Consider the following 25,675-nt stretch of genomic DNA (forward strand, 5'->3'; position numbering starts at 1 on the left):
TATATCATAAACAAATTTCTGGAACATGCCTGATTCATTCTAAAGATGCACAATCCAGTATTTCTGATAAGAAATATTCTTGCAGGGTGTAGTTAAGTTAATAAATGTCAGGCATTAAAACCACTAGGTAAAACAGAATGGCAGACAATCTATGCTTCAAAAGTCAAAATGCAAGTATCTAATTTATGATCCAAATACATGTGATATATGAAAATGTGTTACTGTGTAATTTATTATAAGTGTAAAATACACCCACCCACCCCGAATGAAGGCTTGATTCTAATTAATGCTGAGTTGTCATTTATCTGACAGGAGTGGGAAGTGGAAGCAAGGAAGGTAACTTAAACACACTGTTAACAATCATCTGCTCACATGCTTGTTGTTGTTGTTGTTTTAGGGTTTAACGCCATTTTTCAGCACACGATAGGCCATACATGGTGGCCAGTATTAATGGTGGAGGAAGAACCAGGGAAAACCCCAGAAAGAACCACCGACCCATCAGAAGCTACTGGCAAGCTTTCTCACATACCCACATTAGCCGAATCCGAGACTCGAACCCACGCAGACAGAGGTGAGATGGCAGTAATCCGTAATGGACAGCACTTTAGACCACTCGGTCACTCGGGGCCCCTCTGCTCACATGCATAGCCAACAATGACAGCAATGAAATTTGCAATGCATACTGATGATGGTAATTTGGCCAAAAGAGTTCAATTTGTGATGTTGTTGTTATTGTTTTGGGTTTAAAGTCGTTTTTCAGCACATGATAGCCTATAGATGGCAGCCATTATAACTGGTAGAGGAAGAACCCAGGAAAACTCCAGTAAGAACCACTGACCCATGTGAAGTGTTATGTATATTTGATTTAATTTATAACTGTTTGTAAGTTTTAAAATCTTTTTATTTTTTAATTTCATTTTATGTCAAAATAATGTAGTTTTGTTTACTAGGAACTCAATACTTTTCCAGATAATTGTTTGACCTTGACTGATTCATTTGTAAACACATAAAGCTGACCTAGTTCCCAACCTTAATTCACAATTACAGTCGGGTTAGAAATTATAAATCAATGAATGAATTGACTAAATTCCGTGCACTTTTTATCACATTAAAGGTTTCCATTATTGAAATCGGTAAGGGGGTACAAACAAACAGGTTAACAACCTTGGACAATTTTATCTGTGACTATGGAAAGAAATTAAAAATTTTGGGTTTATTTCAATTTTCAAAGACTTTTAAAGACCTCAGTGTAATCTGTTCGATTTTCCCAAACTTTCAAGGCCTTGAAAATGCTACCTTATTTTTCCCAAACTCTCAAAGACCTTCAAAGACCGTATGAACCCTGTATATGTGTGCTCATTGAGAATTCTTGAACAAAGACATTTCTTAAAAAATTTATTCAGATTTCCAACACTGGAGTGTTATTTCTTGTGTTTCTTCAAGGAACTGTAGATAACAACACTGTACCAGATACAGCACACCTCATTGCCTTCCATCTTGGATTCTTCATCGGGACTCAATCTTGAATTTGTTAGAACATTTCATTATTAGGACTTCTAAAATTTATGCGTAGATTATTCTTGTATTATTTTTGGATATGATTCTTAAAACCTTAAGTTCTTATTTTATGTATTTGTACAGAATTTTTCCAGGGAAATAAATTGTTAAATTTTTCAAAGTTTGTTGTTTTCACTCTTTTTTGTTTTACTGTTTATTCGAGACTAAACATGTAACATAAGAGAAGCTACTGGCAAGCGTTCTCATGTATCCATACTGGCTGAACCCGAGACTCAAACCAATGCTGACAGAGGTGAGACAGCAGTGACTGGAAAAGGGGAGACCTTTAGACCATTTGGCCACTCAGGGCCCCCTTTTTGAATGTTATGACTGTCTTGAAATCCATAAATACTGAGCCAAAAAGGTGGAGGAGGAGGGTAGTATGGGTTTCAAGATGGTCACAACATTCCTTCCAGAAATTTAACATATAACTATTAATATAAACAGATATTTAATTGCTGCATTAAAAACTGATACTTTTTTAAAATCAAATAATTCGCTTCTTATGAAGGAAGTAACTTGTTACCAGGCAAGTCCAACTGCTGGATGTAGCGACTGATCAACTGTGTCATTGGAATTTCTGGGAAATTCTGTATTTCTAAGAAAACTGCTAAGTTACCAACCCCCTTCTGAAGGGACTGCAGAGTGGGAACTCTTCTCTGAAAAATAGATTTAAATTTTTTTTTAAAATTTCAAGGTCCAAATATTGGGGAATTTATTGAGGTAAAGAAGGAGGAAGCTTGTAAATATTATGCGATAATTTAGCACATCTGGTTAACTCCTGGTGTGTGTGTGTTTTTTTTAATTAGCTTGAATTCCGCACTTATGTATCCTAAATAGATCCCATTACAAAAAAAAACTCCAAAAGAAACAAGGTTCTGAAATGAGTAAGCTGCATCTTGTTTTGTTTTGGCTCAGTCTGAATAAAATCAGATCTCCACTGTTATACATGAAGGGCTGATTTTATCAACCAATTAGATGAAGTCTTATAGCTTCATGTTTGGAGACTGAGCAGTGTGTTTGAAAAGCATGAATGTGTACAAACAATTTGATTCACTTTCAGATTTTTGAAAGCTGCATTTCCATTGGCTAATTCAAAGGTCACCAGAACATGACCCATAAGTGGTCGTCTTCAGATTTTCATGTAGGACAGCAGAGATCTGATTTTATTCAGATTGGTTTTGCCAAAAACGAAGCACAAAATAATTTTCCCTAGATGCGGTGCTCATCAATAAACCTATTCTTCATGAAATGAACAAAAAAATACAGAGTCCCTTGAAGACACTTACACTCTTGTTGCTGAAAAGTATTTCTAGGAATTCAAAACAAGAATATTTCTTCATTGTAACTGTTGAGTGCTAATTTGATCTCTGATATTCTTAGCCATTGGGGAAGCCATATTGGACATAAGATTGGCACTATTTTCATTATAATACTTTCACTGAAAACAGTATGTGAACATAACCATCCATTCAGGAGTAGTAAGGACAAGAATTTCATGATGTCTGCCATGGTGGCCATAAAGGATTTCAGACTGGAACCATTTTCATTTAGGTCCAACTAGATAGCACATTCTGGCATAAACCCATTGTCCATATGACCATCCGTCTAAAAAGATTTTCAAGACGTCTACTAAAGTGACTAATTTGGAGGTCATATTAGCATGACTTTCATTTGGGAATAACTAGACATGATAAAAGTCTTCCTATGAAAATCCCAAGTCAGTAAGACTTTCCATTCTGGAGAAGTTGCGATAAGATTTTCAAGATGCCTGCTAAGGTGGCCTTACTGGTATTCTGATCAGCATAATTTTTATTTAGAATCAACCAGGCATCATAAGAATTCTGGTGCAAACCCATGTCGATGTGACTTTCCCTTTTGGAGGAATAGCAATAACAGGATTTTCACCAGTAACAATGGCACCATTTTCATTATGGACCAAATAGACCATGTGATGAATGAAGGTGCAAAGTTTCATAAGAATTCTCCAAGTAGTTAAAGCAAACTAGTGTAATAGACAGATGACAGATGTCAGTTGAAAGACAACAAGCCATCCTATAAGACCTTCTGGTCTAAGACCAGTACAATCAAAACTAATATGGAAAAAAGAAAACCTCTAATAAAAATCCCATCAACAATAAAAATTTAAATAATTACAGATAACTGATGATTACTTACTGATCCAAACAGCCTGTCATCACCAACAAAACGTTTCATGTCACTGGGCAAAACTGAGGCAAGATCAAAGTATGGAAACTTCCTGCTCTTTATCCATCTGAAAGAAAATCAGCCTGAAGATGATGAGCTTGATATCATATTCTTTGATTTATTTTCTCCTAATCTAAATCTCTTATTTCTTTTTCTTTCAAAAGCAAAGTTTTTTTTATAAATTATATTTCCCTGACAAAACTTACCTGATCAGAAAATTTTAGAATAATTTTCTTTGCTACCCTCAAATCCAGTAATCCCAGAAAGATGGAAAAAAACATCTTTCTGTCTATATAATATATAGCAAAAATGAAGAAACTCTCAAAAGTTAACTTTCTACTCACTAGGGGCTATTGCTCTATCCTACTTTCACTTTAGCAACACCTTAAAGGATGCATCATTGCTCTACTAAAAGGACAGATGTCTCCTAATGTTAGTTTAGAACAACATCTGACAATTTGTTTATGTAAGTACATGGGAGATCCCTGTGAGATTCTGCACTTAATTTATCATCATCAAAAGCTTCCCAGGCCAATCAAGCGAAAGTGGCAAACACATGCCTGGGTCAAAGGTTGTCCTTTTATGAATGGGGAGTGGTCACTTGTCTGAGCAGCTACCACCCAGCAAGATTCAGTTCTCTCCTTATCAAGGGCATGTCAACCAAATGGAAATTTGAGACGGCAGACTGGGCATGCCAGTCAGCAGACTCCATTAGGTCCCGAATTTGGACATTACATTCAAAAAAGGCTCATGAAAGCTGTAAGCTAAGATCTTCCTTGTGTAGCTGATCCTATGAGAGTTCAGAGTACACTGATTTAATAACTCCCTTTAGCCAAGTGATATGTTGTGCATTCTTGCCTTCAGTGGTAGGAACAGTTTTTAACAGTTGATGCAGATACTGTCTGTGCATCTCAGGCAACATCTGATGGTACATATAAGGCCCTGCATCTCTGCTTCTCTTGACAGATTGTTCAAGGAGAGGAATGAAAATTATTGTTGGTTGACTAGTGACAGCCAGCTGTTCTGAGGAAGAAACCAGGTTGTCTCATTAAAACGAATGAACCATCCAAACAGAACTGCAAGTAGTTCTTCAGATCTATAGATACCATATGTAGCTTACTCACTCTGCATTACGAAGTTAGCATTATAATAAACTGCAAGTCATGCATGATAGCTGTATCAATGTATGTGCATGGATAAGTCAGAATTGGGCTACATGTCAGAGATTATCTTGCTGCAGCAAAAATAAAAAATTTCATTAAGTCTGAGATCAAGGAACATTATTCCTTGATTGTGATAGGAGCTAACCTCAAGGAGAAAGAAGTTTGCTACTAGGGAATAAGCACTGAGAGTGGTTTAATTTGTTTGATGTGACACCTATTCATTCGGCTGTTGTGATCCTCTTTAGAACTGAAGGTTGTCATCCTTTCCAGGTTTGATGCTGCAAACTCCTTTTCAATTAGGACATCTCTGAAAGGTGTCAGGAGTGAAGGAGGAGTTTGTTTGGACATAGATTAGTGGTGATCTCAACTGCTTCAGTGGAGCAGTAGTCACTGTGAGGTGGGTATGTCTGTCGCTAAGTTCAGCAGATCATTAATCCAATCCAGGGTGTTCAAAACTGATGGAGGGAAGGTGAATGCCAACATTACCGCACAGCTGATTAAATGAGCATGTATGTCCATGCCTCTGGAGTCATGAAAAATGAAAATGAATGTCAAGCATCAGATGGTCCCAAAGGGCACAGACCTGATGGAAGGTTCCTTGTGGGATAGCTCTGTAAAGTTGTCCTCCCTTCATAACTAGCCAGTCAGGGCATTGTGCCAGCCAAGAATCTGTTGGACTTGAATATTACCTGATGCTAGGAGTACCCATGAAGGTATTCCGTTAGTGTGGGAAAAATTTCTGGCGATTATCACGATATGTTTCATGGATATGTTCCACCCATGTGGAAAACTGCACTGAGAATGGCTTTCGTTTCAAGAGGTTGATATGATGAGCTTTCTCTTTAAGAATCCGTAAGCCATTGACCCTCGCAGGTCCTGTAGTAAACTGAAATTGTGACGGTTCCAGCCCTGCATTCAGTAGGCCAAGAAGCTGTATGAAACTTCCTCACCTAAACAATGTCTTGCTTGATGCTTTCTCCGACACACAAGTTATACTTCAATGTGTTTGGGAGAAAGACACCAAGTGGTAAGGGTTTCTTTCCAAGATGGACCTCAATGTTGAGAAGAGACAAGTTGTGACTTCTGAACATTGATCATCCACCACACAATGAGGAAGGATGTTTATGCATGTCATGAACCCCAAACCAAACTTAATGAATGTTTTTGTGCTGTGTAATGCAGGAAAATCACCATCTCTGCAGCAGATATTGAGACCTCATCAGTGAAGGCCCATAGGCTTAGACTGGGGCTGTATGAATCGGTATATGGAAGTATGTGTCAGACATCATAGGACTGATCATGTTCTAGTCTCATCTCTATCGTAGGTCTCAATTGGCATATGACTTTGAAAATGAAAATGTTCTGGCATGGAATCCCTGTTTGTGTGGTTTTCATACTATCTATACTGCTCTCTATAACCAGAAAAACAGGACATTTGTGTGATCATTGTCCCCATTCATGGAATCACATTGGAGTTCATTCATTGAGGTAAAAAAATGAGAATGGAGGGATTTGAATAGTGAAATATGGAGACTTCTGACATGGTTTGGCTAACCCACCATTTTGTGAGAATGACAGGTCCAAATCTGACTAAAATGGATTAGTCAGGCGCTTCAGGTTGGTCACTAGAAGGCATGGGTAAATGAGTATCACAAATGACTGACAGAAGGACTAGGGAAGGAGAAACTGTTTCTCTGAGTCTCCTCCCAGCTGCCAGTGAAATTAAGGGCATAGGATCACCTATGATTCCTTGGCTAGCAGAAAAAAAACAGTAAAATCCTGCCATTGTTGAAAACTGCCACTGCGAGATCTCTGGAATCAATCAATCCTTTTATTGTAATTTCCATAACAGTGTCATGCAGAGATAGGAGATTGCACTTAAAGTTAAAGGGCGACTCTTGTATCTCTTGCTTGGATTGTCTGGAGGACATCTTATCCAAGGCAGTTAAAGTATACATCTTATCCAAGGCAGTTAAAGTATAGAACTGCTTTAAACTGGCTGTAACAGTAGACACAGCTCCAGTGGCTTAGTGGTTAGTGCATCTACCTTGGATGTGGAAGTCGCAGGTTTGAACCCTGGCCGAGTCATATCACAGACTTATGAAAATGGTACTAACAGCTGCCTCACTAAACATTCAGCTTTAAGCGGTTAGTGTTAGGACTGGTCAGCCTGGTGTCAGGATAATGTGACTGGGTGGGACATCATGCTACATGTCTGTGGCATGATGCCCCAGTGCTAGACATCACTATAAACTGTCACACTGCAGACACTGTAACAATATGACTGATTTTTTTTTTAAAGCTATGTAAAAAATCCAAATCACACACACACACACAACAGTAGATACCAAGCATGTAGAAGAGATAAGAATTGCTTTCCTCTGACACAATAATGCAGAGATGGAAAGAGGTTTTGGTGTTAACAGAAGAGCTGTATTCAGAGGTAGCAAAGAAAGTTATTCTAGTGTAATCTGATCAGGTAATGTATTTGGCGAAGAAGTTCTAAAAACAGTTTACCTCAAACCATTGTGGATTATCAGTCTAAAATTCTGCAGTAAATGTCACTATACTTTTTCAAAACTTTATGCGACAGTTCACATAACACAACAAATTTGCACAAGATCAAGACTATAAAATCAGTATGCACATGAGAAGTTATTCAAATAAAAGCTGGATTAAGTTACAAACTATATGCATGCATGCATCTATAGACAGAATTGATTACTGTGGTCCCCTTTTATGCATTCAAATATCTAATTATTTTATAACAGAAAAATATTTAGCCAAACTATTATGTACTAATACATAACCACGGCTGTTCATTTTTTGGGGTAGACTATTCATGTTTATGTTTCTGCTTGAAGATCTGTAGAAAATAAGGACATACAGCTAAAGAATATGGTCCAAAGACAACTGCATAATTATAGCATACATACAAGTTAAAACATAGGTGCTTATCATAGCATACTACTGTATTTGCCCAAAGTTGTGTACACCATAAGTTTCTGGTAACTCATATTTTGTTTTCTAAACAACATTTTCATAAACTTTAAGTTTTTGGACTATCATAGTTTGCAATTTTAATGTTATTGTAATTTTCAGACTTCCTAATAAGATCTGTCCTATACAAGCTGTGTTACGATACATTAAGAAGGCATGTCTCTTGTTAAGTAACACTTTTGTTGCCTAATCACAAAATGTTGACAAAAAAGAAACACATACATCTAACATATTAAGAAAATATCTTAATTTAGTTGGTTATGTGTGTTTTTTTAGTTTTAATATACTTTTAACAATTTTAGTCATATCACTACGAAGTCTGTTGTGTGCCAGTTTATTGTAATGTGTAACACTGTGGCATCATGCCACCATGTCCCATCCAGTCACATTATCCTGACACCAGGCTGATTATTCCTTACACTAACCTCTTGATGCTAAATGCCAAGCGATGCTACTGCTAGTACCATTTTTGTAAGTCATTCATATGATTCTACATGGTAATGAAATTCACAAAACGTTTACCTTTACATAAATCTAACATCTGGAATTTTTAAATCCTATGGTCAAGTTAAACATTACTTCTCCATTTAATTAAATGGTGCCAATATTATATATCTTTCACTGAAAGCTCTTTCTTCTTTAACATTTAAGCAAGAGTGATAGGGAGAGAGATTCAAATCACGATGCTCAAACATGATCATATGTCAACAGGAGAATTTAATTACAATAATAATAATAATAATAATAATGAGGACTTTGTATAGTGCCTAATCTTTAGAAGCTCTAAGCACTTTACAACATTAGACAACACCTATCACAAAAAAAACATACATAATATAATTACAAAAATCAAACACCATGAAATTAGAAAACATAAAAAAAACATGCTGAAAATATTTAAGGTAGGAAACATTATTAGGTCTTTAAGTTTGTTCGTGCAGACAAAATAAGTGAGTTTTAAGAGCACTCTTGAATGGGATCACTGTGTCTTTGTGTCTAAGTTCAGTGGGCAATTCATTCCATGTTGCTGGGCCCTGGTATGCAAAAGAACGTTGTCCATATGACTTTGTTTTCATAGTGGGAATAATAAGTATATGATTGTCAGAAAAGAAGCACTGGTGTATACACATGGGTGAGGTGGGATAGGCATGTTGGACTGGAGTCCGTCAGTGAAACGTAGCAAAGAGAACAAATTTTGTGTTTGATTCTGGATCAAATGGATAGCCAGTGTAGGGTACAGAGATTGGGTGTGTGTGCTCTGATCGTGGTACTCTAAGTATGATCCGAGCAGCTGTGTTTTGAACTTTTTGAAGTTTCTGGAGTAGATATTGAGTAGATATTGAGATGAACCAGACATAATTGAGTTACAATAGTCCAGTCTTGAAAGTACTAATGAACACACAAGTGTTTTAGTGGTATCAACTGAAAGATATTTGCGAATGGAGCTGATGTGTCTCAGCTCAAGATATGCAGCCTTGCATATGTTCATGACATGTTGGTGCAATGTGAGAGTACTGTCCAGAGTAACACCTAGGTTTCATACTGACTGTGATGTTGCTGATATTTATTGTTTGAGGTAAAGGATCTGAATGAGAAAGTCTTTGTGTTGTGATCATTCATCTGCAGCTTGTTACATATCATCCATGATTTCACATCAGAAATGCACCTCTCTATACCTTGGATGTAGCATCAACTTCAGTTGGGTGGCTAGTATTGTATATTTGGGTGTCATCAGCGTACAATTGGTGAGACACTGGATGATGATTTATGACACTTGAGAGCGGCTGAGTGTATAGAATGAAGAGAACAGGTCCAAGAAAAGACCCCTGTGGAACACCACAACATAGATTAAATGGGCTGGAGTGTATTCCATTTGCAGACACAATTTGTGTCCTGTTGACCGAGTAGGACTTGAACCACAATAAGGCTGTATCATGAATGCCAAATACATGCTGGAGATGGTTAAGTAATATATCATGGTCTATTGTGTCAAATGCTGCAGACAAATCAAGGAGGGTGAGGACTGTAATAGTTCCGCTATCAAAAGCAGAGAGAATGTCATCAACTACTTTTAGAAGAGTAGTTTCAGTACTGTGGCAAGGGTGATATGCAGAATGTACATTGCTAAAAAGACTGTTTGAATTCAGATGAGATACAAGCTGGGATAGAACAACCTTTTCTAAGATTTTTGATATGAATGGGAGATTAGAAACTGGGCGGCAGTTCTTTAAATCGTTATGGTCTAGTGTTGGTTTCTTCAGCAGAGGCTTTACAATGGCAGATTTGAAAAATGATGGGAATTCCCCTGATGAGAGAGAGGTATTAATAACATCAGTTAGTGAAGGCAAAACTGGATCTAAGCACTCAAGCAGTAGTGATGTTGGAATCGGATCAAGTTCACATGACTTTGGTGCACTCTTCATCACAATTGTATGTACAAATTCCACAGAGACAGGTTCAAATGCTGCTAATTGTTGCCGCTCAAATTCTGTATCCCAAATGTATGGTGACGATGAGTCAATTGAAACTGTGGTGTCAAGCTTATCTCTAATTGTTTGTACTTTGTCACGGAAGAAATTTGCAAACATGTCCGGTAATAAGCCATGGTAATAATACTCACACCTGATTTTTACTCCATTTACAGCCCAAGTACTGACTGGCTACTGTGAAAATTGCAGCACACATTATATTGGAATCAAACATGGGACTATCATAGAGGGAGTGCAAATATATGAAGCAACAATACTCAAATCTGCACTAACACTTTTTAATTTAATCCATGAATTACAATGAGGTTATCATGCGCAACAGGTGCTGACAACTCAAAATTCACTTTGTTGTCAAACTGCCATTCTGATGCTGGTATTTTCTAGTGTGGAAACCATGGTAATTAAATAAAAAGATGCTAGAAACAACTGATACATAGACTATAAAGATTCTGACTTCATTACATCTAACTATTAATCAGCCAACTCAACGAACAAAAACAGTAGTAAATCTTTCACAACTGCACTCCAATCCTAAGATTTCTGACATTAGGAATAATTGTCTTTGTCCCCAATGTTTGGTACATCAGAAAAGATTTACCTTGTTTACTTTTTGAAAATATATGGTCAATAATGCAAACACATAGGGTAAGTATGGCAAATGAACATCCCACCTTATACAATTTTGAAGTTTGTTGATATTTCTGATAGAAAGTATTGGAAAGAGTTTGAAATAATTCAAATATTGAAGCATGCATCACATATTTACCTAAGTATATCAGACAAGGTTGTGATATTATTTGTGAACAGCAGGCCAAGATAACAGAAGCAAACTGTCTTGAGCATATCCATCCTCTCTGGTCTTGTTCGAAATAATTTCCTTTCTCTTTGCTGTGAAAAATATATCATATTCATTTAGTATCTATTCATAATAATAACAGTAACTCTTATTTCAATATTTAATATTCTTTAAGTACTGTGCTAAAATTTAAATTCAAAACAAAATAAGACTTCATAACAAGACAAAAGAATGGTTGATAGAAGTTTTGGGCTATGGATTTTCCCCAGCTAGTTTGGCATGTGACCCATGCCTTTAACATGAGTTGTTGATTCTGCAAATGCTCTGACCCCTTGAATCTTTTCTTTCAAAACCATTTCTACTTAACAATAAATATAGATAACCTTGTGAAAGGTGAACAAATCTAAGCACTAAATAAAATGTGACCATTCTTCTTGAACTTAAAAAACTTCTTTTATGCAAGGGAGATTATCTTGTGTATTTTACATCCAGAGCTAAAAAATCAATTAAAATTTGTCATTCAAGTTTGACTAAGATATAATTCTTTGATTTTGTTATGAATAGCCATGGGTTAATCTAAATACCACATCTCTTTTCATGCTTTCTTTACATTAAAAAGTGTTCAGAAACATTTCACATCAAAAGATAAAACTATTAAACTGAAAATTGAAATAACTTTTTTTTGCCGCTACTGTTCATCCTTGCAAGTCACCAGTAAGACTTTCTGTTGGGCATTAAAAGATGGGGCTCAACAAAATCCATTTGTCCACCATTCCTAACAGTCATAGTCTAATACCTTAAACAAAGAGTAGCAATTACAAAATTGTTGAGGGTGAACCTGAAATTTCCAAGCTGGCAAGTATCTCAGCAACAGTAATTTAATTTAACTGGAAGTTGAAAAACCAGTCTGATTGTTTAGTGAACAAGTCTATAAATTATGCCACAAACAGCAGCCAATGACAACAAGCAATTTAATTCATGCCAGATTCTGCCAGTAGGTAACATCTTGATAATTATTAAATAGAGCTGATTATTAAATCCAGATTATCATTAAATCCATATAATTATTACATCTCTGAAATATGTATAGGGTCATTGTCAGTTCTACATATTACATTGTTAACTGTGGCAAAGTCAACACTGACAATAAAGTTCAGGGAATGATAATGTGTACTACCATCATCTAAAAAAACTAATATTTATGTATTACACCAAACATAAATGAGCTTTGTGTGCATCTATATGTCAAGATGAAAACTGTTGCTGAATGTTGTTCATTCTTAAAGATAAAAATGCAATGTTACCTTTTGCAGTAAATGTGGGTTGCAATGAATTGTGCAATGTGTGAACCAATCAATGTTCAGAAATATACATAAAGTATAATTATGTGATTTGTTGTATTGGGACTGAAAAGTGTTTCATTAATGTAAATTTTTCTTCTGAAAATTTTACTTAATGAAAATTGTTAATGTGAATTTTCTCTGCATTCTACAAAAAAACCCAGCAACCTTCTTGTTCAGATATTTCCTGAAGTCATCACCCTCTTTTGTCTCCATCCATCCCATGCTGGAAGGGCATACTGAAATCTTGTCTATTTCAACCTCTTCATCTTGTGGGTTATCTCCCTCATAGAACTCTTCTGCATTTAGAGTCAAAGCAAGGTCCTGTTTTTCCTTGAAAGGAAAAGAATCATAATTTAAAGACACAGGTGGCGCTCTACAGCTGCGTATTTTGCATAGGGTTAGGATTTTAAAGAAAAAGAATTTCCCTGGCTTTCCTCACTAGTTATACTGGCTATTTAAAAAAGACCTTGTATATCTTAGGTATAATTCAAAAAACCTTTAATTCCCTTTATTTTGGTGTATGATTGATGGGTATAATATGGGTTATAGAGTATACAGCTTGGCCTTACTCCAGATGTGCACCTTTCAAAAAAGTGATAGCTCCACTTGGTCATTTTCACTTCCTGAACTTCAGAGGTAAATTGTATAAAAAAGAGCAGATAACTATTTTTACATTTTATATATTTGGTAATTCATTCATTGCACTTTCAGAAGCTGGTATTGTCTAGTCTGGCAAAATTCATTTCCCCTATTTTAATAGCTGCTATGGATAGTGTACTTTAGACTAATTCAGGCTGATTTTTTAGCACAAGGGAGCAGTCATTTTAGTTAGCACTGTGTTTAAATCATGTACAATTTCCAAAAGTACAATATCCAAAGAAATATCATCCACATTACATTAATGTAGCATAAAGGTATGCCAACATTCTCTCCATTGTGCATGTTTACATGCAAACAACTTCACCTTATATATGTCACTCTCTCAAAAGTACATAATAACTGGTGAGCTACTGCAATGTCAATTTCAGCAATTTTTATCTGACTCAAAAGGAAACAACATGCACACACATATGCATGTGCACAAACACACACACACACAACTGGGGACAATCTTGCCTGAACTGAAATAAAAAGTAAAATATACATCTTAACATTTTAATCAATGCAGAGTGTGTAAGATTAAACCTTGCAATTCTTTTATGTTTCACCAGTTTTCACTTTACTCTTAAGTTCGACCAAGATGTTGTTGGTGTCGCTTTGGGTTTAATGCCATTTTTCAGCGCAAGATAGGCTATACATGGCTGCTAGTAAAACTGGTGGAGGAAGAACCCAGGGAAACCCTGTTAAAAGCCACCAACCCACAGGAAGCTACTGGCAAGTTTTCTCACATTGACTGAGCTTGAAACTCTAACACACACAGACTGAGGTGAGATGGCAGTAATCAGTAAAGGCAAGCACTTTAAACCACTCAGTCACCCAGGACCCCAATTGTAGAGGTAATTTAAATAGTCTAGATGAATCCATAATTTATGATTTATGTAAGAAAAGATTACAAATGATCTTATTACAAAGCAAAATGGCATAAAACCCACAATAACAACAGTTATTACCACAAATCAATGGGGATTTAGTAAATTAACTTAGAAATGCGTTCATGCAACATGTATGCCTCACCAAAGTGCTTGAAATGACCTATATGCAAAACTTAAGATGTGATGGACAGAAAAATGGTTTTTGTTTTTTGTTTTTGTTGGTTTTAATAACAGTTTTAACACATTACTTGACTATATCATGCACAGGAAATGGAACCAGAATGCCTTTCCCAAGAATGCACCTAGACAGCTGACCCAAGTTTGACAGAGTCAGTATTAACATGAGACCATTCAATTACGAGTCAAATGTACTACCAGCTGAGCTACCATGGCAGGATTGTCAGACAACAGAAACACTATGCTACTACCACTATCACGTCCAGGCATAATGAAGTTGAGTATTGAGAGGAACTGAAAATACTACCGACAATAGAGCTGGTAATTAAGAAGAGGCTAATTATGTTATCTTATGAAAACAAAAAAAAAAAAGACATCCAAAGTGCAAAATATTCATCCAAAATGATGACAGAGTGAAATTTGGTAAGAAAATATATGGAGAAAACTTCCTTGTGATTAAAAAAAAATCTGAAGGATTGATAAAACTGGTGAAAAGGTACAAGCAAAAGTACAAACTGACAATGTTGGAATTAGGTGTTATCCCTCTATCCAACTGGAGACAGCTTTCTCTGACTTCCAACATTGCAAACAGATAGATGGCTTTAGGACTTCCATTGCTAAAACAGGCTAAAAGAATGTTTAATATCTTTAGCTTCAAAGGATTGGATCTGCAAGGTGGTGAATGTTCTCATAATATATTTTGATTGGGAAATGTATCAGAGTAAGAAATATGGCCATACAACATGGATGCCCCTGACATATGATACAGCTGGTTTCCATATGGAAAGGTCAAACAGGACGACTGAATTTTTTTATTTGGAAAAATTGAAAATTAATTTTCATCAATGGTTTGCAAATATAAAGCATCATGCTAAATTAGGTTTCAACTGATTAAGCCCTCAAAAAATTACTGAGTGGAAACCAAATAGATTTTAATTCATGAAGATCTCAAATATTATTGAGTCGAAACAATAATTTGGTTTCAATCTATTCTCACAAATTGCTCAAAATTTATTACAGATGTGAGATCATGTGATGGGCATATGTGGATTACACTATATGTTTCCTCCAGTGAATACAGTGGAGGAAAAAAATAAGTTAGTCTTCCAAAGCCCACTATATATGTCTGGAACATACTCTGTTTTCTTGATATTAAGTTATGTAAGTGCTTAATTTTCCTGCATGGAATATCTATCTATCCTATGTAATCATCCCCATACCCTGCCATTTAAGGCTAGGTCAAATAAATTAGGCAGAATTAAAACTACCATGTCCATTGCCATATACAGACTCCAAAATGGGTACTTTTACCAGAACTTCAAATTTTATATGCACTTTGTTTACATCTGAAATGATTTTGATATTCACTTTGCATTTCTTTGAATCGATTCACATTTATAATTCAAATATCTTGGGGGGCCTGAGTGGCCGTGCGGTGTAAAGTGTTCACTGTTACAGATCACTGCCATCTCACCTCTGTATGCATGGGTTCGAGTCTCGGGTTCAGCCAATGTGGGTATGTGAGAAAGCATGCCAGTAGCTTCTCATGGGTCGGTGGTTCTTTCCGGGGTTTACCTGGGTTCTTCCTCCACCATTAATACTGGCCGCCATGTATAGCCTATCTTGTGCTGAAAAATGGCATTTAACCCTACAACAACAACAACAACAAATATCTTGCTATCTATCATTTACTGACTCAAAAGCATTATGATTTTGCATTTATCACTTCCATTCATTGTTTTCTTTTAGTTCTCTTGGAATGAAAAGGAAATACATTTACTGATGTTGGGTTTTCCATGTTCGAGTGCTAAAGGGAGAGAACTACTGCTCTGTATATCTTGTCTTACTGAAAGTCTAGTGATACTGCAAATGTATAAACTGCAAAGCCAGTACTGAATTTGCAATAACAATTTAAAAACCCAACTACAATGAATGCATCTGTAGATGTGAAGAGTCTCTCTTTCTTTTGGTCAAAAAAAAATTGCACATACACACCACTTACAATGATTTCATCACATCAGTGATAGTCTTGGCTTGTAAAAAAAAGAACTGTGTGCCAAAGTAAAGAATCCGATCCTTGTTTATTGTGTGAATGGGCTTTCACTTGTGTAAATGTAGTAAATATCTATGCATGTATCATGTTTAATGGCACATCACCACAATCCTGACTAATAGTGGCAAGAAAGATTAGGTATTCCAAAAAAGGACAAACAAAGAAATGATAAATGTAAAAAGAAGAGTAAAACCAATTAAATACAAAGACATTATTTTTTCTATATAAACAAGACATAAAAAGTCCAAGACCTTCTCAAATCGAACATCATCATGGGACACATCCTGGGCAAAAAAGATAACTTACATTAATCACCTCTTACGACATGTATCCAAGAGCAGGGATTGGGGGGGGGGGGCGGTAAATTTAGCAGCAACCTGAAAATAATTAGTAGCTGACTGTTATATCCATTCATTGAATGAATTCATTTTTCATTCCATTTATGTTTATCATTCATGGTTTTGAGTTCTGTATTTAGCTTTTTTTTTTTCCCTTAATTCTCTTTAAACTGTAATTATATTTTCAATTGGTGTGTAGTCTGCATTTTCTTTCAAGTTCCCTTCTGCATTCCATTTTTGTTTCACTGGAAAAAATACCCGTTTCTTGGTCTGTATATAATGACCTAAGGAAAACTCAAATCAATGATATTCTGTACCCTAGTCTGCAATCCATACTACTAACCTGTACCACCTCTTAAGAGACAAGTGGTTAAGTGAAAGCAGAGAGAAAGCAAGAGAGAAAAAGGGAGGGAGAGAGACAAAAGATAATGGCAGAGAGAAAGTGAGGAAGAGACACGCTCATGCTGATTGACCACTAATGGAAAGATGGACTAAAATTATTGAAAAAGAAGCAAAATTTACAATTTGGATTTCAGCAATTTCTTTTGACATGCCATACAGCTTTTGCATGCTAACTGCTTTTCGCACATCCTTCACTTGGGGATTTTCAAGGCTGCCTGGATATTTTTCCCTAAAATATATCAGAAATCGGATAAAAAGCAACACAAATGCCAGAAATTCTGTGCAACTAGTTTCGCATTTAATTTATGCTTCTTCAGACACGAAATGTTTTGAAAGAAATGGATGACATCTTTTATTTTAAAATAACAATTACATCATTACGTAACAGCATAAATGATATTCATATATATATATATATATATATATATATATATATATATATATATAGTGGAACCCTGCTATAACGAGATAATACAATAATTGGGGACCAAAAAATTGGATCGCGTTAGTATCGGGATCGCATTAATGCTGGGTTTTACAGTATTTTACTTTTTTCAGAGAACAACTCATTGGCAAATGTATGTGTATTCATGTCTAATGTATATGATGAATAGGGTATCAACACCGTTTACTATCGTGCCGTCGTTGCATGCAGTTCATCTATAATGTATGTAATTCCATTGAAAAATTTCTCACAGATTTACAATATTCAGTAATTTTTTCCCCAGATCATTGTGTCTGAATTCAACGTCTAATATACAGCATGAACAGAGTATCAACACCGTTTACTTGCCATCTGATATTGTACCATCGGGACTTGCAATTAATCCATAATATATGTAATTCCATTGCAAAAACTGCATATATATTTAAACTATTCAATAATTTTGTCACACATCATTATGTGTCTGAATTCAATTGGAAAAATTAACAGCAAAATTAGGTTAAGAACGACAAAGCACGTGTATGGTTCATTACGTTCCAGGGTCTATGAACGGTGTCTGTACAAATTTCATACTGCTAAATTTTCTCATATGCATTTCCGTGTACATTTACCCATTGCAAATTTCCAATAATTAACGTGTGTATGCCTATTCGTTTGAACGACTACAGCAAGAATAATTAACAATCAACACATGCTTTCAGCGTGCATATAACTTTCACTTCAGATTTTGTGAATATCGAAAGAAATGTGTGAGAACTCCTATAACAATCATTGCGCAAAGTGCAGAGACTGATTTGCATTTGTGAATTTGCTTTTCCATAATGGTAAAATATTTTTATAAAAAATAGGAGATTAATAATGAGTTCATAAACAAACACCATACCCATGTAAAACCAGACAACTATGTGCAGTAGACCTGCAATGGTCATGAGTCACTTTTATAAAAAAATTAAGCTGAATGTACGTACAATTTCCTACCCTTTCAATTTCCAGCTAATAAAGCAGACATTATTTACTGGTCAACTGATTACGTCTAATAACACCACCAAGCCCAGCAAACATCTTGGCGGCTTTTGTTTTTTGATGTTTAATAAACTGTGAGAATCTTTTATCAACCACTGCATTGTCTGCTGCTTGGTTATGTATGTAGTTAATGAAAAAACACATGTCGGCTATTGTTTAAGCAACGATTGTATACAGAATTAATTGAAGACAATCACAAAGATGACTTACTGGCTTTACTCCAATGTTTATTTTGGCATAACACTTCAGGAACCTAGTGATATTTTTAAATTTCAGAAGCTATGCCACAATCATATTATATTAAAATTCATACACGAACTCTTCCCCAAAATGATAAGAGATATTTTACACACTATTTCTCGTACTTAAAAAAAATATTCTTTGCCGGTACAAGAAGAATACACATACATGTATTTAAAATTTCAGGAACCATGCCACGATCATATTAAATTTGAATTCATACATGATCTCTTCCCCATAATGATAATAAATTTAATATACACTATTTCATGTACTTTGAACAAAAAATAATTTTTCATGTGCGAATGAATATATGAAATTTCAGGAGCCATGACACAACCGTGTTATATCCAAGTTCACGTTATAGCAGGGTTGCACTGTGTGTGTGTGTGTGTGTGTGTGTGTGTGTGTATATATATATATATATATATATATATATATATATGAATGACAGGATCTAAAAGATACAAGAGTCTCTAATGAAACCTGATTCATTAAAATAATAAAATAAAATAGAGACAAACAGTCATACATATAATTATATTGTTATAAAGGATATATAATATATCAATTTAAAAACAAAATACAATTTTATATAGTGCATTGACATTAAGGTCATTAGGATACAAAGTATCTAACTTATGAATCCAATAAGTTCCTTTTATGAGTTTATTCATGTCACCATGCACAATATCTATTGGCATGAAAGAAAAATCGAGTAAAGAGTGATTACTGGTGTTAAAGTGTGTTGAAATATTAGAGGAAAACTGAGGATCTCTATAATTTTTTATATGAAAGCAATGATTATTCATTCTCTTAGAAACTTGTTGAAGTGTTTGTCCAACATCCTGCATGCTACATTTCTTACAGATCATCAAATAAATTACATCAGTTGATATGCAGTTAGTGTTATCATGTAGAGAAAATACATCTTTTGTCTCAGCACTACTGAAAGGTGTACTTTCTCTTATGTTTGCACATTGAAAGCACCGGTGTCCGTTACGTTTAGATGAAAATTGTCTTTTTTTATTATCTGCCTGTTGAGTTCTAATTAGAAAATCTTGCAAATTCTTGGATCTTCTATAAGCGAGAATTTGTTTATTTTTTGTAAAGTGATTTTATGGTGGTTTCATTTGATAAATTTAGGAGACTATACTATTTATTAATTATAAGACCTATATTAGGTAATGAAGGATTATACTGTATTGTAAAAGGAATTATATTTTTCTCTATTTTACATTCTGCTGTGTTTAAAGGGTCATGTTGATTAAGATTACAGGCTTTGTTCAGCACATAATAATAATAATAACAATAATAATAATAATGAGGACTTTGTACAGCGCCTAATCTTTAGAAGCTCTAAGCGCTTTACAACATTAGACAACACCTATAACATAAAAAACATAATGATATGATTAAAAAAACAAACACCATGAAATTAGAAAATATAAAAAAAACATGCTGAGAATATTTAAGGTAGGTAGGAAACATTATTAGGTCTTTAAGTTTGTTCTTGCAGTCAAAATAAGTGAGTTTTAAGAGCACTCTTGAATGGGATCACTGTGTCTTTGTGTCTAAGTTCAGTGGGCAATTCATTTTCATAGTGGGAATAATGAGTATACGATTGTCAGAAGAGGAGAGTAAGTATCTCGCTGGTGTGTACACATGGGTGAGGTCGGATAGGTATGCTGGACTAAAGTCCGACAGTGAAACGTAGCAAAGAGAACAAATTTTGTGTTTGATTCTGGATCGAATGGATAGCCAGTGTAGGGTACAGAGCAGCAGGGAGGTGTGCTCTGATCGTGGTACTCTAAGTATGATCCGAGCAGCTGTGTTTTGAACTTTTTGAAGTTTCTGGAGCAGATATTGAGATGAACCAGACATAACTGAGTTACAATAGTCCAGTCTTGAAAGTACTAATGAACACACAAGTGTTTTAGTGGCATCAACTGAAAGATATTTGCGAATTGAGCTGATGCATCTCAGCTCAAGATATGCAGCCTTGCATACGTTCATGACATGTTGGTGTAATGCGAAAGTACTGTCCAGAGTAACACATAGGTTTCGTACTGATTGTGTGAATTTAATGTTGGTGTTGCTGATATTTATTGTTTGAGGTAAAGGATGTGAATGAGAAAGTCTTTGTGTTGTGATCAGAATGGCCTCAGTTATATGTGTAGGATAATTTCTATTTTGGAAATATGTTTGTAATTTATTCAACAAATTTTGAAATTGACAATCATCTGAAATAATACATTGGTATTTTTTGGCCTGGCTATATGGTATACTGTTTTTACATGACATGGGATGATAAGAAGAATATTCCACATACTAGTGGATATTAGTTTCTTTGATATGAATATTTGTAGAGATAGTGTTATCAATATTTTTTATTACATTTGCATCTAAAAATGAAACATGCATACCTGATGCAACATAAGTAAATTTAATTGTTGAGTGAAAATGATTTAGGCCATCAATAAATTTTTCAGTTCTTGAGTTGAATGGTTCCAGATCATAAATATGTCATCTAAATATCTAAACCAAACAGATGGATTAAACTTTTTGTTTTGAAGAAAATCTTTTTCTAATTTTCTCATGAAAATGGAAGCATAAGGAGGAGCCATAGGACTACCCTTTGCTGTACCCATTATTTGGATATTATTCATATTAATTGAAAATAATTATTTTCCAAGATAGGTTTTATTATTTTACAAATATCTTCATTAGATAGTGTGTCATTATTAGGATTGTTATCAAGAAAATATTTAAACGCTTCAATACCATCTGCATGTGGAATGTTGGTATATAGTGATGTTACATCTAATGATATCAGGGTTGAGTTATCAGATAGCTGTGGAAGAGACTTCAACTTTTTAATGAAATCAGTAGTATCTTTAATGTATGAAGGAAGTGATTTCATTAAAGGTTGTAAAACACTGTCAATAAATTTGGATAGGATTTCATTATATGAATTACAACCTGATATAATGGGTCGTCCTGGATACTTTAAAGGTAAATTATGGTCAGGTTTTTTTTATGAGTTTCGGGTAATATGTAGAATTATGGTATACGTATGTTAAGAAGGAAAGTATCAAATTCCTCATATACAAAATTATTATTTTTAGCAATCTCATTGATGCATGTTGAAATCTTTTATTTAATTTCTACTGATGGGTCTTTGTTAATATGTTTGTAGTATTTGTCATCATTTAATTATGTTCAACTTCTTTAATTTTTTTAAAAATTGATATATTATATATCCTTTTTAACAATATAATTATATGTATGACTGTTTGTCTTTTGTTTATTTTATTATTTCCTAAAATATATAAAAACCAAACAATAGATTAACTGGTGCCAGCTAAAACTCATGATACTGCAAGACAATATCTTGAAATATCTCTTCTTATTTCATCCCACTAAAATGTCATATTGTGTGGGCATTTTTTGGGAATCTTACACAGCAATTGTTTACCATTTGCCATAACTACCTAATTTGGTGATTTTTCCAAAATATGTCACCTTCAGTTTCCAATTTACCAAGCCTAGAAAAGCCACTATTTTTTCAAGGAATTCCAGAATATGTGAAAATTACTGGAACCATTAGTAATGTACCTACAGACCTGGATATTACTTACTTGCCTGGAATCAAGACTATCATGAAATCAGATATAGCTCTGAATATTTCCTTTCTAGTCTTTATAAGGTGCAGTGCAACTAAAAGAAATTCTACTTGTCCATCAAAATTTCCAACCTATTCCAGGCTGGCTTACAATGGATTTTCCCACAATGATGCAACTACCATATTGTAGATAAAAGCCACACATCACAATAAATGCAAACCCATCATTTTAACCTAAACCTGTATAAAACATCCATTACTAAATGCTTGTCTTGAACTGACCATGCACCACTGGAAGGAAGCAGCAGCTGAATACCACCTAAAAAATCAGGATTTTCTCAGAACTAACCACCATGCTGCAATGCATACATGGCATCTTATTGTCACTTAATTTCAAGGCTAAAAAAGTCTCAAAAAAGGATCTTATATAGGTTTTATTTGGCATGAGCATATTGGGAGACATAATCCACCTTGAAAGTGAAACATAAAGGGAGTTAACTCTTTGAGTATGTGCATACAAAGTCTTAGCATTTTTTCTGGCAATGAGCAATAGCTGCCTGAAATTCACTTAATAATATTTTTTAAGTACACAGTGCATTTGATATTTTTAATAAGGTAGAAGAACAAAATCCTCTTATTTATCCCTAGCCCTTGCTTAAACTATTATTGAAGATAAACCTTTGTCTCTCATGCTTGATTAAGCTCCTCATCTTGGGTTGGCTGGTGAAGGCCACACCTAACTTGGCCAGATATGTGATCCAGAGTTTGAACACACCATCCTGGATAAAAGACATGACAGATTAAGTAAGTTACATTATATCTGCAACCTTATTCATCATATGCAATGTAGACTATTACACTGAAACTTACCACCCAAAGTCTACATCTCCATATAAAGGATACCTGTACATAAAGGACAATATTAATAAACTCTTTCTTAAGCTGATTTATATATTTTACTTCTGTGTAACAGCCACATATTGAAAACAATAAAATGGTGTGATCACTTGAGTATTCTTTATGGACAGGTTTGACTGTATTATGAAACTTGTCTTAGCTGATACCTCCATATAAATGACAATTGAAATGTTTTTTAAGATCTCATTTCATTTTCTTATAACTTTCAATGAGAATTCATTGGTACCTCAAGTGTCCTTTATAGATAAGTTTAACTGTATTTCACTTTTTCAGAGGGGCCCTGACTGGCTGAGTGGTCTAAAACGCTCTCCGTTACGGATCACTGCCATCTCACCTCTGTCTGCATGGGTTCAAGTCTAGGATTCAGCCAATGTGGGTATGTGAGAAAGCTCACCAGTAGCTTCTCATGGGTCGGTGGTTCTTCTTGGGGTTTTTCCGGGTTCTTCCTCCACCATTAATACTGGCTGCCATGCATAGCCTATCGTGTGCTGAAAAATGGCGTTAAACCCCACAACAACAACAATCACTTTTTCATGTATTCTAACACACTATAAGGGGGATGATTATTAAAAAACGTAACAGTGTACCATGAGCAGTATGTTATCTGTGTTCAGTAGTCCTTTATGTAGGCACCAGAATATTACGGTTGCCTTAGGAGATTACAGATAAATAAATTTCAATGACCTTGATCTTTGGTCAAGATATGCAGTCTTGAATGTGCTGAAAGTAGGCTTATTATGATCATGGCCTTTGATCTTTAATTCCAATTGCTCTATAGGTTTCTTTATCACAGTAAGGGCATGCCATAATCATTGTATGGTCAAGAAACTTGCTTTAGAACAAATGTTTTTCTGCAAAAACTAATTTTCCTTTGAGCCAGAGTAACCTTGACTTCTGACCCTTGATCCCCAAATTAACAGGCCTCTTTGATACATTGTATGCAAGCTCACCACAAGCTTTGGTCAAGATACTTTATCTGGAATGAAAGTTACCATAAAAAAAAACACATTTCTTCTTTCAGAGTCTACTGATTATTCCAATCAATATCCTACCATATGAAACATTACAGACAACCCTACCTTGGGTACTACAAGTGTACAAAACCCAAAAATGATCAAATCAATGAGAGATGCAAGCAGAATGATGTGGCAGATAAAAATCCATTCCATGATTAGCAAGTACAAGTCTCAAAGTATTAGGAATTGGATCAAATTTAATGATCAGTCATAACTTTCTGCCAACCAAAGAAACATCTAATAATAAAACAACTAATCTGTATGTGATATCTTGACAAACTAGGGATACTTTTCGAATAGCCTGAAGTCATAAAAAGTGGGTGAACAAACTCAGAAATCATAACCGATTACATGGTCATTTCATTGACAGTAACTGATGGTCAACCAAACTGATTCATGGGAACAGCAATATATTCCTCTATAATACAAACAGGGTTGCTAAATAAAAAGAAGTTATAACTACTGAGAAACAAGATTCATTCAAAGTGAATGATGCTCTCCTGGCTGAAAATAATTTCCAGAAATTCAAGACGACCATTTCTTTTTCTTTCTCCATTTTTATTTATGACAAACTACACACCATAAAAGTCTATTACTGAAACTGCCATGTTGACATGACTATCCATTCAGGAGGTGTGGTAATAAGATTTTCCAAGATGATCACTATGGTAGCCATATTGAAAGTTAGAGCGAAACCATTTTCATATGGATCAGCTAGATATCACAAGAAATCTCCTGGTGAAAACCCCACATCAGTGTGACTTTCTGTTCAGGAGGAGTTGCATGAAAAATGATAGTAAGAATTCTGCTGAATGCTATGTCTTGCCTACTTTGCAACATCAAATTCAAAATACCCCAAAGAGTCGATGGAGCATGAAAACTAGGTCACTCTAACCTCCTTTTGCCTGTGATCAGAAGTACCCTCTATGATGCACATGCAAGTTTCATGAAAATAAATACTGAAATGTATCACCTGAACCAGAATGACACTGCTGTCAATAAGTGATACAAATTTCTCACACATATATTTTAAAAGCGTGACATAAAAATAAAATAAAAATCATGTAATTAGTAAGGAAATCTGTCAGGTCATCTGAATTTACATAAAAACAGGCCTATAGTGTATATCAATGTGATCATGTAGGCACATTTACTGATCTTAAATTAACTACTAATTGTCATCCTAAAATTTAATACTAATATAGTTTAGCCAAAGTTTATTAAATCCTGATTATCAATTGCTCTGCCATCAAGAAACTTCCAGACAATTTTTTTATCACTATGGACTTTTACAATGGTGGCAAGGGTGAAGAAAACAGCACGTTGAGTCTAACTGTCACAATGTTGGGT

The 25,675-nt window shown here is 35.0% G+C and overlaps 1 protein-coding gene across 2 annotated transcripts in view; it reads right to left on the reverse strand.

Annotated features, from left to right (window-relative positions):
* Nucleotides 1-25,675, reverse strand: part of LOC149795147 (TATA box-binding protein-associated factor RNA polymerase I subunit B-like) — a 72,449-nt gene that overhangs the window by 23,135 nt on the left and 23,639 nt on the right. For both annotated transcript variants that reach the window (XM_089964869.1, XM_089964868.1), the window contains exons 5-10: nt 23,070-23,170; nt 17,179-17,287; nt 12,722-12,886; nt 11,184-11,305; nt 3,736-3,832; nt 2,084-2,216 (exon numbers count right to left, since the gene is read on the reverse strand). In XM_089964869.1, the coding sequence (XP_089820995.1) occupies nt 2,084-2,216; nt 3,736-3,832; nt 11,184-11,305; nt 12,722-12,886; nt 17,179-17,287; nt 23,070-23,170 (727 nt within the window). The remainder of the gene's footprint in view (nt 1-2,083; nt 2,217-3,735; nt 3,833-11,183; nt 11,306-12,721; nt 12,887-17,178; nt 17,288-23,069; nt 23,171-25,675) is intronic.

Source organism: Sinohyriopsis cumingii, chromosome 7 (genome assembly GCF_028554795.1).
Source record: "Sinohyriopsis cumingii isolate HCF-2022 chromosome 7, ASM2855479v2, whole genome shotgun sequence".
NCBI classification, from domain to species: domain Eukaryota; kingdom Metazoa; phylum Mollusca; class Bivalvia; order Unionida; family Unionidae; genus Sinohyriopsis; species Sinohyriopsis cumingii.